The following is a 17,382-nucleotide window of genomic DNA, read 5'->3' as shown; positions in this document are numbered from 1 at the left end:
ACAGAGTAATTAAAACAAGCTAATGTTACAGCCAGAGCGGAATATTTGAACCCACTGCGCTATTGGGACCAGGTTTACCCTGTGAGGTCGGGTGTGACTAAGCGACTACCTGGCCTTCACTAGAGCCTCTAGTGGTGAGGATAGGCTGCAGGTAGTCGCCAGGTACCACCCCAGGGCAGTCCTAGTGCCTGAAGCATCTGACCAGAGGGTCAGGGTGTAAGAGACGTAAGGCTGAACCCAGACACAAGGGACAACACAATGAATACAAGACACAGACAAGGACTGACCAGGAGAGGTCAGGACAGAACAGGAGGCAAACCAAGAGGGACAACACAGAGCCAAAATGGAAACTTAAATCCAGTAACCAGAAGAAAATAAAGACAGACATATCACAGACAAGACCAGCAAGCCACAGAAACAAGCTAAACAGTCAGAACAGACCAACAGAACTTGCAAGCAGGTGGACAGACAGAGCAAAACGGGGCTAACAGACAGAACTTGCAAGCAAACCAATACTAAAGAATACTAAAGAGGAGACCCAGGGTGCAGGGAGGACCAGTCTAATAAGGCACCTGCTACTAGGGGATAGGACAGGGAAGCAGAACTCTGCTGGACATAATGATAGAAATTCCAGCAAATCTGGGCGCATCTCCCTATAGCCAGGGAGACAGTCCCCAAACAGGAGGATGCAGCAGAGCTGGGAGTGCTACAAACCTGCCACTAGGGAGAGTAGAGCTGGGAGTGCTGCAAAGCTGCCACTAGGGAGAGCAGAGCTGGGAGTGCTGCAAAGCTGCCACTAGGGAGAGCAGAGCAGGGAGTGCTGCAAAGCTGCCACTAGGGAGAGCAGAGCTGGGAGTGCTGCAAAGCTGCCACTAGGGAGAGCAGAGCTGGGAGTGCTGCAAAGCTGCCACTAGGGAGAGCAGAGCTGGGAGTGCTGCAAAGCTGCCACTAGGGAGAGCAGAGCTGGGAGTGCTGCAAAGCTGCCACTAGGGAGAGCAGAGCTGGGAGTGCTGCAAAGCTGCCACTAGGGAGAGCAGAGCTGGGAGTGCTGCAAACCTGCCACTAGGGAGAGCAGAGCTGGGAGTGCTGCAAACCTGCCACTAGGGAGAGCAGAGCTGGGAGTGCTGCAAAGCTGCCACTAGGGAGAGCAGAGCTGGGAGTGCTGCAAAGCTGCCACTAGGGAGAGCAGAGCTGGGAGTGCTGCAAAGCTGCCACTAGGGCGAGCAGAGCAGGGAGTGCTGCAAAGCTGCCACTAGGGAGAGCAGAGCTGGGAGTGCTGCAAAGCTGCCACTAGGGAGAGCAGAGCTGGGAGTGCTGCAAAGCTGCCACTAGGGAGAGCAGAGCTGGGAGTGCTGCAAAGCTGCCACTAGGGAGAGCAGAGCTGGGAGTGCTGCAAAGCTGCCACTAGGGAGAGCAGAGCTGGGAGTGCTGCAAAGCTGCCACTAGGGAGAGCAGAGCTGGGAGTGCTGCAAAGCTGCCACTAGGGAGAGCAGAGCTGGGAGTGCTGCAAAGCTGCCACTAGGGAGAGCAGAGCTGGGAGTGCTGCAAAGCTGCCACTAGGGAGAGCAGAGCTGGGAGTGCTGCAAAGCTGCCACTAGGGAGAGCAGAGCTGGGAGTGCTGCAAACCTGCCACTAGGGAGAGCAGAGCTGGGAGTGCTGCAAACCTGCCACTAGGGAGAGCAGAGCTGGGAGTGCTGCAAACCTGCCACTAGGGAGAGCAGAGCTGGGAGTGCTGCAAAGCTGCCACTAGGGAGAGCAGAGCTGGGAGTGCTGCAAACCTGCCACTAGGGAGAGCAGAGCTGGGAGTGCTGCAAACCTGCCACTAGGGAGAGCAGAGCTGGGAGTGCTGCAAACCTACCACTAGGGAGAGCAGAGCTGGGAGTGCTGCAAACCTGCCACTAGGGAGAGCAGAGCTGGGAGTGCTGTAAACCTGCCACTAGGGAGAGCAGAGCTGGGAGTGCTGCAAAGCTGCCACTAGGGAGTGCAGAGCTGGGAGTGCTGCAAAGCTGCCACTAGGGAGAGCAGAGCTGGGAGTGCTGCAAAGCTGCACCGCAGCAAACCTGCCACTAGGGAGAGCAGAGCTGGGAGTGCTGCAAACCTGCCACTAGGGAGAGCAGAGCTGGGAGTGCTGCAAAGCTGCCACTAGGGAGAGCAGAGCTGGGAGTGCTGCAAACCTGCCACTAGGGAGAGCAGAGCTGGGAGTGCTGCAAAGCTGCCACTAGGGAGAGCAGAGCAGGGAGTGCTGCAAAGCTGCCACTAGGGAGAGCAGAGCTGGGAGTGCTGCAAAGCTGCCACTAGGGAGAGCAGAGCTGGGAGTGCTGCAAACCTGCCACTAGGGAGAGCAGAGCTGGGAGTGCTGCAAAGCTGCCACTAGGGAGAGCAGAGCTGGGAGTGCTGCAAAGCTGCCACTAGGGAGAGCAGAGCTGGGAGTGCTGCAAAGCTGCCACTAGGGAGAGCAGAGCTGGGAGTGCTGCAAACCTGCCACTAGGGAGAGCAGAGCTGGGAGTGCTGCAAAGCTGCCACTAGGGAGAGCAGAGCTGGGAGTGCTGCAAAGCTGCCACTAGGGAGAGCAGAGCTGGGAGTGCTGCAAAGCTGCCACTAGGGAGAGCAGAGCTGGGAGTGCTGCAAACCTGCCACTAGGGAGAGCAGAGCTGGGAGTGCTGCAAAGCTGCCACTAGGGAGAGCAGAGCTGGGAGTGCTGCAAACCTGCCACTAGGGAGAGCAGAGCTGGGAGTGCTGCAAACCTGCCACTAGGGAGAGCAGAGCTGGGAGTGCTGCAAAGCTGCCACTAGGGAGAGCAGAGCTGGGAGTGCTGCAAAGCTGCCACTAGGGAGAGCAGAGCTGGGAGTGCTGCAAAGCTGCACCGCAGCAAACCTGCCACTAGGGAGAGCAGAGCTGGGAGTGCTCAGCAGCGGGCCATGCACAGGCCATGCACATTAGTATGAAGGGGTCTGTGGGTCAGCTAACATGCTGAAGCAGTCAAAATCTGAGCACACCTTTACTGCTTCCATAGGAATTAAGCGGGCATGTCACTGACAGGATCTGCTAATCAAATGCCCTAGATACATTCTTCATCGACAAGTACATTGAATAAAAATATAAAAACACAAATTTTGGTTTTCCTCCCATTTTTCATGAGCTGAAAAGATCTTTGTATGCACACAAAACGTCCTTTTCTCTAAAATATTGTTGACAAATTTGTGTAAATCTGTGTTAGTGAGCTTGTCTCCTTTGCGGAGATAATCCATCCACCTCACAGGTGTGGCATATCAAGATGATGATTACACAGCATGATTATTACACAGGTGTGACTTAGTTGGCCATAATAAAAGGTAAAAATAAATGGCACAATTCTGGGCCTCAGGATTAGAAGTGAGCGAACCCAAGGTTCGGTGTTTATACAAAACACAGACTTTACAAAAAAACAAAAAAAAAAAAAAAAAACAAAAAAAACAAAACCATAGTTCGGATTCGGAGTTTGGGTGCTTTACATAGGCAAACCACTCACACGAGTATATATATATATATATATATATATATATCTCTCTCTATCTATATATACACACACACACACACATACATATATACACACACACACACACACACACACACACACACACACACACACATATATATTATACACGCTCACACTCCCCTGGAAATTATCTGACTATGGCTGGCCACATGTGGGCAGAGACCCGAACTGCCAATTAGTGGCTTTCATTGGGGTTCAGGTCAAGTCAGGGTCCCAAACCAAACTTTATATAAAGTCCAGCAGAACCCACCAAACCGAACTTCCACAGGTCTGCCCATCTGTACTCGGGATCTCATCACAGTAGCTTTCTGCATTCAAAAGGGCATCAATAAAACGCAACTGTGTTCGTTATACATAACATACGCCTGCCCATACCATAACCCCCACCGCCACCATGGGCAACGCGATTCACAACATTGTCATCAGCAAACCGCTCACCTACATGACACCATACCCACAGTCTGCCATCTGCCCTGCACAATGAAAAATGGGATTCATCCGTAAATTGAATACCGCTCCAACGTGCCAAACGCCATTGCATGTGAGCATTTGCCCACTGCAGTCAGTTATGACCCCGATGAAAGCAATGCGCACACAGATAAGCTTCCCTGAGACGGTTTCTGATAGTTTGTGCTGAAATTCAAATTCTTTGGTTATGGAGACTGATTATTGCAGCAGCCGTACGGATGGCTAATCTCACACGGTCTTGGAGGTGAAGATGCTGGATGGGGAGGTCCTGGGCTGGTGTGGTTACACATGGTCTGCGGTTGTGAGGCCGGTTGGATGTACTGTCAAATTCTCTGAAACCCCTTTGGAGACGGCATATGGTAGAGAAATGAACATTCAGTTCAGGGAGAACAGCTCTGGCGGACATTCCTGCACCCAGAATTCCAACTGCACGCTCCCTCAAAACGTGCGACATCTGTGGCATTGTGCTGCGTGATGAAACTACACATTTTAGGCCATGTGCCCACGGGAGAACGTACCTGCGGATTTTGCTGCGGAAAACCCGAGGATTTTCTAGAATTTCCAGATAAATCTGCAGGTCTACGCAAGTACACACACTCCCCATGTTATCCTATGGGATTTGGGGAGTGCTGTATCAATGCTGCAATTTTTGCGGCTGTGAAAAATGCTGTGGATTTCATGCAGCAGCACGTAACTGCATGTCAATTCATGCGGAATCATCTGTGGAATTCCCGCTCCTCCACTATGGAGACACAGGGCGAGAAATTCGCAGGAATTCTGCACGAAATCTGCACTGTTTCCGCAGGTTTACCGCAACAACTTTGCAGATATACCGCAGCAATGGATAGCTGTGGATTCCGAAGAGTGCGTGAACCTGTGGAAATACCTGCAGAAAAGTTCGGAGGTACGTTCTCCCATGGGCACATAGCTTTAAGGCCGCTTTACACGCAATGACATCGCTAACGAGATATCGTTGTGGTCACGGAATTCGTGACGCACATCGGTTCTAGTTAGCGAGGTCATTGCGTGTGACACGTACGAGCGACCGCTAACAATCAAAAATACTCACCTTATCGTTGATCGTTGACACGCTGTCCATTTCCCAAATATCATTGCTGTTGCAGGACGCAGGTTGTTCGTCGTTTCTGCGGCAGCACAAATCGCTATGTGTGACACCGCAGGAACGAGGAACCTCTCCTTACCTGCGGCCGCCCGCAATGAGGAAGGAAGGAGGTGGGCAGGATGTTCGTCCCGCTCATCTCCACCCCCTCCGCTTCTATTGGGCGGCCGCTTAGTAACGTTGTTGTGATGCCGAACGAACCGCCCCCTTAGAAAGGACGCTGTTCGCCGGTCACAGCGATATCGCTAGGCAGGTAAGTAGTGTGACGGGTCCGAGCGATGTTGTGCGCTACGGGCAGCGAGTTGCCCGTGACGCACAACTGACGGGGGCGGGTACGCTCGCTAGCGATCTCGCAGAGTGTAAAAAGCCCTTTAGAGTGGTCTTTTATAGTGGCCAGCCTAAGGCAATAATCATGCTGCCTAATCAGCATCCTGATATATACCACACCTATGAGGTGAACGGATGATCTCAGCAATGGAGAAATACTCACTAACACAGAAAAAGTCTTCGGTTTTAGAGTTCCGCTCATGAAAAATGAAAGCAAAAACTAAAGTGTTGCGTTTCGATTTTTGTTCAGTATATAAAAGCAAATGTTCTGGCAGTTTACTGCTCTTTAGCAGTCATGCATAACACAATGGCAGGGAGGAACGATATCAGCAATGATCTTAGAGAAGCAATTGTTTGCTGCCCATAATTCTGAGAATGTTTATAAGGCCAATTCCAAACAATTTGGAGTACATCAATCTACACAAACTGAAAACAGTCAAGATAAGTAACAATCTTCAGGTGAAAGGACATACCCAGCCAAGACAAACAACGGTCAGACAGACTGTTCAATGCAGAAAAATTGCAAAAACTCAAGGCTATGGCTGTGACTCTAAAAGGTCTCAATTTACATGTTTAATGGTCAAATTCATGATAGTAATCGAACAAAGGCTGAACAACCAAGGCTTGTTTGGAAGGGTTGCCAAAAGAAAGTTTCTTATCTGATAACATTGCAGCACAGCTAAAGTCTGTACAGGTGCATCTGAACAAACCAGAAGACTTTTGTCCAGAGGACGTTGTTCCATAAGAGTCCAGAGTAGAGATATTTATCTATAATGACCTGCATCACGTTTGGCAAATCCACCCAAAGACCATACACACTATCAAGCATGGTGGCAGAAGGGTGATAAACTGTGCTTGCTCTGTAGCCACAAGAGCTGGGAACCTTGCAGTCATTGAATCGATGTACACACTAAAGTATTCTAGAGCCATAGGAAAGGCCATTTATTCAAAAACTAGTGCTTGGCCGACATCGAGTCACACAACATTAGAATCATCCCAAGCACATCAGGATGCCAGACAAAAAAAAAAAAAAAAAAAAAAAAGAATTGAGGGGTTGTAATGACCCAGATAAAGTCCAGACCTCAACAATCCAACTGACGTGCAGTGGGGGGCTCTTACTGAACTGATCCCGGGGAGCATTCCTTTAAGGTAGCTGCAAAATAAAGTAAAAAAATAAGCATGCCTTTGAAGCGAAGGTACACTTACACTAAGTATATCTGCTGTTATTTCCTCCACATTACATATATCGTCTGGAAGAACATCGTTGTCACCAACAGGTTCCTTTTTCTGCAATCACAATAAAGAAAAGTGGTTATGGATCTTCATTACTGCTTTTAGTAATTGAATGAGGACCTCCATTGATCTACCCTGGTTGTGTGATGGACAAACAGCTGCACAGAATGTGAGCAGAGGTTCGAAGCTGAAACTTATATAGTACAACTCCTGCAAATATTTCCACACGCCTGTGTATTTTATTTAGGCTGTGCACTCCGCCTGACAGGAGCCTGTGCACTCAGGTCATATGACCCCTAGTCACATCATCACAGGACTTCTGCACAGCTATGTACTGCCGGCTTATGATTGGTCAGTGTCATATAGGAGGCAGAAGTACACTCCCCCAGCGAAAACTTTCCACTAACACTCACTTGGTCTTAACTAAATTTAACTCATTAGATGCCAGACACTTAATTGCTGATATCTCTGCAACAGGGAGGCAACATTTTAAAAATAAATAATGTCTTAATCAGCTCTTCTGCCATTATTACATCATGTGTCCAGGTCAAAATGAAACATTTTTGGTGAAAGGTCTTATCGTTCTCATGGTTTTTGATGCTGTGCATTTACTGCATCTATTAGATAAATTAGGTTACTCGCGGTTTATTTTTACATGCACTTTTGGATGTTGCGTTTTTTTTTATCTCTTCTTGGTATGTCATGTTTTGTATAAAAGCTACTATTTTTTTATATTTTCTAGTATTTCACTTCAACAAAACTTTATTAAAATAGTCATGAGAGGGTTAAATGTGTGTTTAGTGCATTTCCACCGTGGAAACACAAGACGTGTGTTTTTTTACTTGCGATTTTGATGAAAATCTATTGGGAAAAGCTGCACATAAAACTGTGGACCCCCAAGAGAAATTGACGTGTTGTGGATTTCAAAAGCACTCGCAGGACAGTTTACATAGTGTAAATAATGTAGTGTAAATAATGGGGGGGGGGGAAACACATGGGACATGAGCTGCTTTGTTAAAAGTGTAAGATGCTGCGTTTTTTTTTTTTTTCCCACAGCAAGAATACACAGCGTCAATAACTTATTGTGGAAACCATAGGATATAAGCCACTTATAGGCTCAACAATAAGACCTTCATCCTTCCACTTACCTTCTTTTTTTCTCCAATGCTTTTGCTGCACAGATTCTTGGACTTGTTTAAAGCATCTGCCTGAAATCTGCCTGGAATTACAAATAATATGGATCAGTTTTGTGTCGTCTCACACACACACAGACAGGCATTCCTTGGTTTGGAGAAATACATTATAAAACTACCACGCTTTGATCAAAGCACCACTGTCCACAAAAAGAGCTCTACACATGGAGATATTCTCGTATTATATTATAAAAAGAAAATCGGACCGCAGCAATACACTTAAAAACGCACACAAAAATGCCATTGAAAACATTATTGAGATTCCAGCCCTAAAAATGTGGACTAAATAACCAACGATTGCTCTCTGTCCACCAGAATAGATTGTTCCCTTAGTACAAGTTGTTTTGGCCCTTATATTTTTCAGGTCACCGTGCCCTTTGATTACACATCACACAGCGACCTGCCGAGCCCCCGCTGCAGCGATGTGTTTGGCTGGCCAGCTCGGGGTCATTTATTGTCACCCATGTCCGCACCATCAGCAGTGGGTTGTGAGCTGGAGCATACTGCGGATACTCTGCTACACTAGCCTGGATCCAAGCCAAACTGTCCCAGCTTTTCACCCACTCAAATTCTGCACTCAATTGTGACCAGGCATGCGATGAGTGAGCACTACCATGATCGGGTGCTCGGATGGGAGCGACTCAAGTAACCAAGTGTAATGGAAGTCAATGGGAAACTTAAGCATTTTTCCGGGAAATATTCAGAAAAATTCTTGAGTTCCCTATTGACTTCCATTATACTCGGTGCTCAAGTTGCGCCATCCGAGAATCCAACTGCTCATTACGAGTACCCAGCATGGGAGTGCTCACTCATTAATAATGAAAAAAAGCCTTCAAATACATGAAATAAGCTTCCTATTGATTCAATGGGAAAAAGACACTGTGGTTTATTCAGCGATGGGGTTTTTCCAGTCGATGCTTTGCAAATGATACTCAAGAAATAATGGTTCCCAGGTCACCATATACAGAAGGCTATTAGACACAGCACACACGTACAGGCCTAATACACTGCAAGAGTTAATTATTGCAGCATATCTTATGAGTAGTCTGGAGAGCACATGTGCCCAATTTTACTCAAAGGGGTGTTCCACTACTAAGACAACAGCTTCTCATTACATGTTTGCTATTGTTAAAATAAAAAAACGTATACTCACCTTCCGTGCCGATTTGGCGCGGGGCTTGTGTGACATTACAACCTCACTTGAGTTTCAGGAGAGCGCACGCTGACACCGCTGGAACGGCGGCATCACAGAAGGGGAGTGTAAGTGTTTATAATCTAAGAGAAGCATACATGCGAAACGAGAAGATGTCCTAGTAGGAGGCCACCCCTCTATGTGGACCTTGTGGCTGCTTCATCATACTGTGTATCAGGGACGGACTGCGGGGGACAGTATACTGTGCATCAGGGACGGACTGCGGGGGACAGTATACTGTGTATCAGGGACGGACTGCGGGGGACAGTATACTGTGTATCAGGGACGGACTGCGGGGGACAGTATACTGTGTATCAGGAACGGACTGTGGGGGACATCATACTATATATCGGAAGCGGACTGTGGGGGACATCATACTGTGTATCAGGGACGGACTGCGGGGGACAGCATACTGTGTATCAGGAACGGACTGTGGGGGACATCATACTATATATCGGAAGCGGACTGTGGGGGACATCATACTGTGTATCAGGGATGGACTGCGGGGGACATCATACTGTGTATCAGGGATGGACTGCGGGGGACAGTATACTGTGTATCAGGGACGGACTGCGGGGGACAGTATACTATGTATCAGGGACGGACTGCGGGGGACAGTATACTGTGTATCATGGACGGACTGCGGGGGACAGTATACTGTGTATCAGGGATGGACTGCGGGGACAGTATACTGTGTATCAGGGATGGACTGCGGGGGACATCATACTGTGTATCAGGGATGGACTGCGGGGGACAGTATACTGTGTATCAGGGACGGACTGCGGGGGACAGTATACTGTGTATCAGGGACGGACTGCGGGGGACAGTATACTGTGTATCAGGGATGGACTGCGGGGGACATCATACTGTGTATCAGGGATGGACTGCGGGGGACAGTATACTGTGTATCAGGGACGGACTGCGGGGGACAGTATACTATGTATCAGGGACGGACTGCGGGGGACAGTATACTGTGTATCATGGACGGACTGCGGGGGACAGTATACTGTGTATCAGGGATGGACTGCGGGGACAGTATACTGTGTATCAGGGATGGACTGCGGGGACAGTATACTGTGTATCAGGGATGGACTGCGGGGACAGTATACTGTGTATCAGGGATGGACTGCGGGGACAGTATACTGTGTATCAGGGATGGACTGCGGGGACAGTATACTGTGTATCAGGGACGGACTGCGGGGACAGTATACTGTGTATCAGGGACGGACTGCGGGGGACAGTATACTGTGTATCAGGGACGGACTGCGGGGGACAGTATACTGTGTATCAGGGACGGACTGCGGGGGACATCATACTATATATCAGGAATGGACTGTGGGGGACATCATACTGTGTACCGGGGAGGACTGCGGGGGACATCATACTATATATCGGAAGCGGACTGTGGGGGACATCATACTGTGTATCAGGGATGGACTGCGGGGGACATCATACTGTGTATCAGGGATGGACTGCGGGGGACATCATACTGTGTATCAGGGATGGACTGCGGGGGACAGTATACTGTGTATCAGGGACGGACTGCGGGGGACAGTATACTGTGTATCAGGGACGGACTGCGGGGACAGTATACTGTGTATCAGGGACGGAATGCGGGGGACAATATACTGTGTATCAGGGACGGACTGCGGGGACAGTATACTGTGTATCAGGGACGGACTGCGGGGGACAGTATACTGTGTATCAGGGACGGACTGCGGGGGACAGTATACTGTGTATCAGGAACGGACTGTGGGGGACATCATACTATATATCAGGAACGGACTGTGGGGGACATCATACTGTGTACCGGGGCGGACATCATACTGTGTACCGGGGAGGACTGCGGGGGACATCATACTATATATCGGGGGCGGACTGTGGGGGACATCATACTGTGTATCAGGGACAGACTGCGGGGGACATCATACTGTGTATCAGGGACGGACTGCGGGGGACAGTATACTGTGTATCAGGGACGGACTGCGGGGGACAGTATACTGTGTATCAGGGACGGACTGCGGGGGACAGTATACTGTGTATCAGGGACAGACTGCGGGGGGACAGTATACTGTGTATCAGGGACAGACTGCGGGGGGACAGTATACTGTGTATCAGGGACGGACTGTGGGGGACATCATACTGTGTATCAGGGACGGACTGCGGGGGACAGTATACTGTGTATCAGGGACGGACTGCGGGGGACATCATACTGTGTATCAGGGACGGACTGCGGGGGACATCATACTGTGTATCAGGGATGGACTGTGGGGGACATCATACTATATATCGGAAGCGGACTGCGGGGGACATCATACTGTGTATCAGGGACGGACTGCGGGGGACAGTATACTGTGTATCAGGGACGGACTGCGGGGGACAGTATACTGTGTATCAGGAACGGACTGTGGGGGACATCATACTATATATCGGAAGCGGACTGTGGGGGACATCATACTGTGTATCAGGGATGGACTGCGGGGGACATCATACTGTGTATCAGGGATGGACTGCGGGGGACATCATACTGTGTATCAGGGATGGACTGCGGGGGACAGTATACTGTGTATCAGGGACGGACTGCGGGGGACAGTATACTGTGTATCAGGGACGGACTGCGGGGACAGTATACTGTGTATCAGGGACGGACTGCGGGGGACAGTATACTGTGTATCAGGGACGGACTGTGGGGGACATCATACTATATATCGGAAGCGGACTGTGGGGGACATCATACTGTGTATCAGGGATGGACTGCGGGGGACATCATACTGTGTATCAGGGATGGACTGCGGGGGACATCATACTGTGTATCAGGGATGGACTGCGGGGGACAGTATACTGTGTATCAGGGACGGACTGCGGGGGACAGTATACTGTGTATCAGGGACGGACTGCGGGGACAGTATACTGTGTATCAGGGACGGACTGCGGGGGACAGTATACTGTGTATCAGGGACGGACTGCGGGGACAGTATACTGTGTATCAGGGACGGACTGCGGGGGACAGTATACTGTGTATCAGGAACGGACTGTGGGGGACATCATACTATATATCAGGAACGGACTGCGGGGGACATCATACTGTGTACCGGGGAGGACTGCGGGGGACATCATACTGTATATCGGGGGCGGACTGTGGGGGACATCATACTGTGTATCAGGGACGGACTGCGGGGGACATCATACTGTGTATCAGGGACGGACTGCGGGGGACATCATACTGTGTATCAGGGACGGACTGCGGGGGACATCATACTGTGTATCAGGGACGGACTGCGGGGGACAGTATACTGTGTATCAGGGACGGACTGCGGGGACAGTATACTGTGTATCAGGGACGGACTGCGGGGGACAGTATACTGTGTATCAGGGACGGACTGCGGGGACAGTATACTGTGTATCAGGGACGGACTGCGGGGGACAGTATACTGTGTATCAGGGACGGACTGCGGGGGACATCATACTATATATCAGGAACGGACTGCGGGGGACATCATACTGTGTACCGGGGAGGACTGCGGGGGACATCATACTGTATATCGGGGGCGGACTGTGGGGGACATCATACTGTGTATCAGGGACGGACTGCGGGGGACATCATACTGTGTATCAGGGACGGACTGCGGGGGACATCATACTGTGTATCAGGGACGGACTGCGGGGGACAGTATACTGTGCATCAGGGACGGACTGTGGGGGACATCATACTGTGTATCAGGGACGGACTGCGGGGGACATCATACTGTGTATCAGGGACGGACTGCGGGGGACATCATACTGTGTATCAGGGACGGACTGCGGGGGACATCATACTGTGTATCAGGGATGGACTGTGGGGGACATCATACTATATATCGGAAGCGGACTGCGGGGGACATCATACTGTGTATCAGGGACGGACTGCGGGGGACAGTATACTGTGTATCAGGGACGGACTGCGGGGGACAGTATACTGTGTATCAGGAACGGACTGTGGGGGACATCATACTATATATCGGAAGCGGACTGTGGGGGACATCATACTGTGTATCAGGGATGGACTGCGGGGGACATCATACTGTGTATCAGGGACGGACTGCGGGGGACATCATACTGTGTATCAGGGATGGACTGCGGGGGACATCATACTGTGTATCAGGGATGGACTGCGGGGGACATCATACTGTGTATCAGGGGCATACTGCGAGGGACTTCATACTGTGTATCAGGGGCATACTGCGAGGGACAGTATACTGTGTATCGGGTGCATACTGCGAGGGACTTCATACTGTGTATCAGGGGCATACTGCGAGGGACAGTATACTGTGTATCAGGGGCATACTGCGAGGGACAGTATACTGTGTATCAGGGGCATACTGCGGGGGACATCATACTGTGTATCGGGTGCATACTGCGAGGGACAGTATACTGTGTATCGGGGGCGGACTGCGGGGGACAGTATACTGTGTATCGGGGGCGGACTGCGGGGGACAGTATACTGTGTATCGAGGGCATACTGCGGGGGACATCATACTGTGTATCGGGGGCATACTGCGAGGGACAGTATACTGTGTATCGGGGGCGGACTGCGGGGGACAGTATACTGTGTATCGGGGGCGGACTGCGGGGGACAGTATACTGTGTATCGGGGGCATACTGCGGGGGACATCATACTGTGTATCGGGTGCATACTGCGAGGGACAGTATACTGTGTATCGGGGGCGGACTGCGGGGGACAGTATACTGTGTATCGGGGGCGGACTGCGGGGGACAGTATACTGTGTATCGGGGGCATACTGCGAGGGACAGTATACTGTGTATCGGGTGCATACTGCGGGGGACATCATACTGTGTATCGGGTGCATACTGCGGGGGACAGTATACTGTGTATCGGGGGCGGACTGCGGGGGACAGTATACTGTGTATCGGGGGCGGACTGCGGGGGACAGTATACTGTGTATCGGGGGCATACTGCGGGGGACATCATACTGTGTATCGGGGGCATACTGCGAGGGACAGTATACTGTGTATCGGGTGCATACTGCGAGGGACTTCATACTGTGTATCAGGGGCATACTGCGGGGGACATCATACTGTGTATCGGGTGCATACTGCGGGGGACATCATACTGTGTATCGGGTGCATACTGCGGGGGACATCATACTGTGTATCGGGTGCATACTGCGGGGGACATCATACTGTGTATCGGGGGCATACTGCGAGGGACAGTATACTGTGTATCGGGGCATACTGCGAGGGACTTCATACTGTGTATCAGGGGCGTACTGCGAGGGACATCATACTGTGTATCGGGGGCATACTGCGGGGGACATCATACTGTGTATCGGGGGCATACTGCGGGGGACATCATACTGTGTATCGGGTGCATACTGCGAGGGACAGTATACTGTGTATCAGGGGCGTACTGCGGGGGACATCATACTGTGTATCGGGTGCATACTGCGGGGGACATCATACTGTGTATCGGGTGCATACTGCGAGGGACATCATACTGTGTATCGGGTGCATACTGCGAGGGACAGCATACTGTGTATCGGGGGCATACTGCGAGGGACTTCATACTGTGTATCAGGGGCGTACTGCGAGGGACATCATACTGTGTATCGGGTGCATACTGCGAGGGACTTCATACTGTGTATCAGGGGCGTACTGCGAGGGACATCATACTGTGTATCGGGTGCATACTGCGAGGGACAGTATACTGTGTATCGGGGGCATACTGCGGGGGACATCATACTGTGTATCGGGTGCATACTGCGGGGGACATCATACTGTGTATCGGGTGCATACTGCGAGGGACATCATACTGTGTATCGGGTGCATACTGCGAGGGACATCATACTGTGTATCGGGGGCATACAGCGGGGGACATCATACTGTGTATCGGGTGCATACTGCGAGGGACATCATACTGTGTATCGGGTGCATACAGCGGGGGACATCATACTGTGTATCGGGTGCATACTGCGAGGGACATCATACTGTGTATCGGGTGCATACTGCGAGGGACAGCATACTGTGTATCGGGGGCATACTGCGGGGGACATCATACTGTGTATCGGGGGCATACAGCGGGGGACATCATACTGTGTATCGGGTGCATACTGCGAGGGACATCATACTGTGTATCGGGTGCATACAGCGGGGGACATCATACTGTGTATCGGGTGCATACTGCGAGGGACATCATACTGTGTATCGGGTGCATACTGCGAGGGACAGCATACTGTGTATCGGGGGCATACTGCGAGGGACATCATACTGTGTATCGGGTGCATACTGCGAGGGACAGCATACTGTGTATCAGGGGCGTACTGCGGGGGACATCATACTGTGTATCGGGTGCATACTGCGGGGGACATCATACTGTGTATCGGGTGCATACTGCGAGGGACATCATACTGTGTATCGGGTGCATACTGCGAGGGACATCATACTGTGTATCGGGGGCATACAGCGGGGGACATCATACTGTGTATCGGGTGCATACTGCGAGGGACATCATACTGTGTATCGGGGGCATACAGCGGGGGACATCATACTGTGTATCAGGGGCGTACTGCGGGGGACATCATACTGTGTATCGGGTGCATACTGCGGGGGACATCATACTGTGTATCGGGGCATACTGCGGGGGACATCATACTGTGTATCGGGTGCATACTGCGGGGGACATCATACTGTGTATCCAGGCACTGTGAGGAGCATCATAATGTGTGTGAAGGGTGGGCTGTGGGGGGGCATAATACTGTGGGTGGAGGGTGGGCTGTGGGGGGCAGAATACTGTGTGTGGAGGGTGGGCTGTGGGGGGCAGAATACTGTGTGTGGAGGGTGGGCTGTGGGGGGCATTATACTGTGTGTGGAGGGTGGGCTGTGGGGGGCAGAATACTGTGTGTGGGGGGCATCTTTCTGTGTTGGGGAGTATCCGGTAGAAGCCATGATCGGGCACATACTGTGTGGGGGCATTATTTCTGTGGCATATAAGGCACGGGGCGCGGTTGGGGCTGCTGGCCATAGACCCGCGGCAGTGCCCGGCCTGCTGGGGCTCCGGTAGATGGCGCTGTCACCTCCCGCACATGCACCGGCTCTCGAGAAGAGTATAGGATCAGCTGGTACCTAACAAGACCACGCCCCCTGGAGAACCCCGCCCCACGACAGTTGCCATGACAGCACGTCACGTCTTATGACCACGCCCCTGCAGTCAGCTTGCTGCATGATTGCATCAGCTCTCGGTCCAGCACATGGAGCGCAGGGTCCGGCTCCCGGACCGTCCGCTGGTCACCTGTGTGTGGATAGTGGAGCCTTCCCACAGCGCTCTATGGTCGCGGAGAACACGTCCGTGATACTCACACTTTCGCCACGCAGTGTCTGCCTCTAGTAAGGCGTCCACCAGGCCCGGATCCTTAAACCTCTTCCTCTGCGTCTCTCTCACCAGCTCGGGGTTCCCACCTTTATCCGCACGGAACAGATCTAGCTCCAGCACCATGGTGACAGCCGCAGTGGTCACAGCAACCGGTACCGAGCACTGACAGCGGAGAAGAGCCGGGACTGCGGAGTCACGTGGGAGAGGGCGGAGCCTGGGCCCTCGTACACTCGATTGGCTGATGGGAAGAATGACTGACGTCACGTGACCGCACTCCTTGGACGGGGAGACGAGGAAGGGATGCGTCTAGATTGGTGTTACATTTTTGCGGATCTCACTGTAGCCACCACATTCTAGACTGAGGACCTCACTGTAGCCAACACATTCTAGACTGAGGACCTCACTGTAGCCAACACATTCTAGACTGAGGACCTCACTGTAGCCACCACATTCTAGACTGAGGACCTCACTGTAGCCACCACATTCTAGACTGAGGACCTCACTGTAGCCACCACATTCTAGACTGAGGACCTCACTGTAGCCACCACATTCTAGACTGAGGACCTCACTGTAGCCACGACATTCTAGACTGAGGACCTCACTGTAGCCACCACATTCTAGACTGAGGACCTCACTGTAGCCACCACATTCTAGACTGAGGACCTGACTGTAGCCACCACATTCTAGACTGAGGACCTCACTGTAGCCACCACATTCTAGACTGAGGACCTCACTGTAGCCACCACATTCTAGACTGAGGACCTCACTGTAGCCACCACATTCTAGACTGAGGACCTCACTGTAGCCACTACATTCTAGACTGAGGACCTCACTGTAGCCACCACATTCTAGACTGAGGACCTCACTGTAGCCACCACATTCTAGACTGAGGACCTCACTGTAGCCAACACATTCTAGACTGAGGACCTCACTGTAGCCAACACATTC

General features: G+C 51.4%; 1 protein-coding gene across 1 annotated transcript in view; it reads right to left on the bottom strand.

Moving 5' to 3' along the window:
- The window catches only part of SARS1 (seryl-tRNA synthetase 1), a 57,196-nt gene extending 40,542 nt beyond the window's left edge, over positions 1 to 16,654 (bottom strand). Inside the window, exons 1-3 of the mRNA XM_075335807.1 lie at positions 16,422 to 16,654; positions 7,832 to 7,902; positions 6,657 to 6,737 (exon numbers count right to left, since the gene is read on the bottom strand). Coding sequence (XP_075191922.1) covers positions 6,657 to 6,737; positions 7,832 to 7,902; positions 16,422 to 16,557 — 288 coding nt within the window. The 5' untranslated portion in view covers positions 16,558 to 16,654. The remainder of the gene's footprint in view (positions 1 to 6,656; positions 6,738 to 7,831; positions 7,903 to 16,421) is intronic.
- Positions 16,655 to 17,382: the final 728 nt, after the last annotated feature.

The sequence above is a fragment of the Anomaloglossus baeobatrachus genome, chromosome 2, assembly GCF_048569485.1.
Source record: "Anomaloglossus baeobatrachus isolate aAnoBae1 chromosome 2, aAnoBae1.hap1, whole genome shotgun sequence".
NCBI lineage: Eukaryota > Metazoa > Chordata > Amphibia > Anura > Aromobatidae > Anomaloglossus > Anomaloglossus baeobatrachus.
This window is presented reverse-complemented; position numbering and strand designations above follow the sequence as displayed.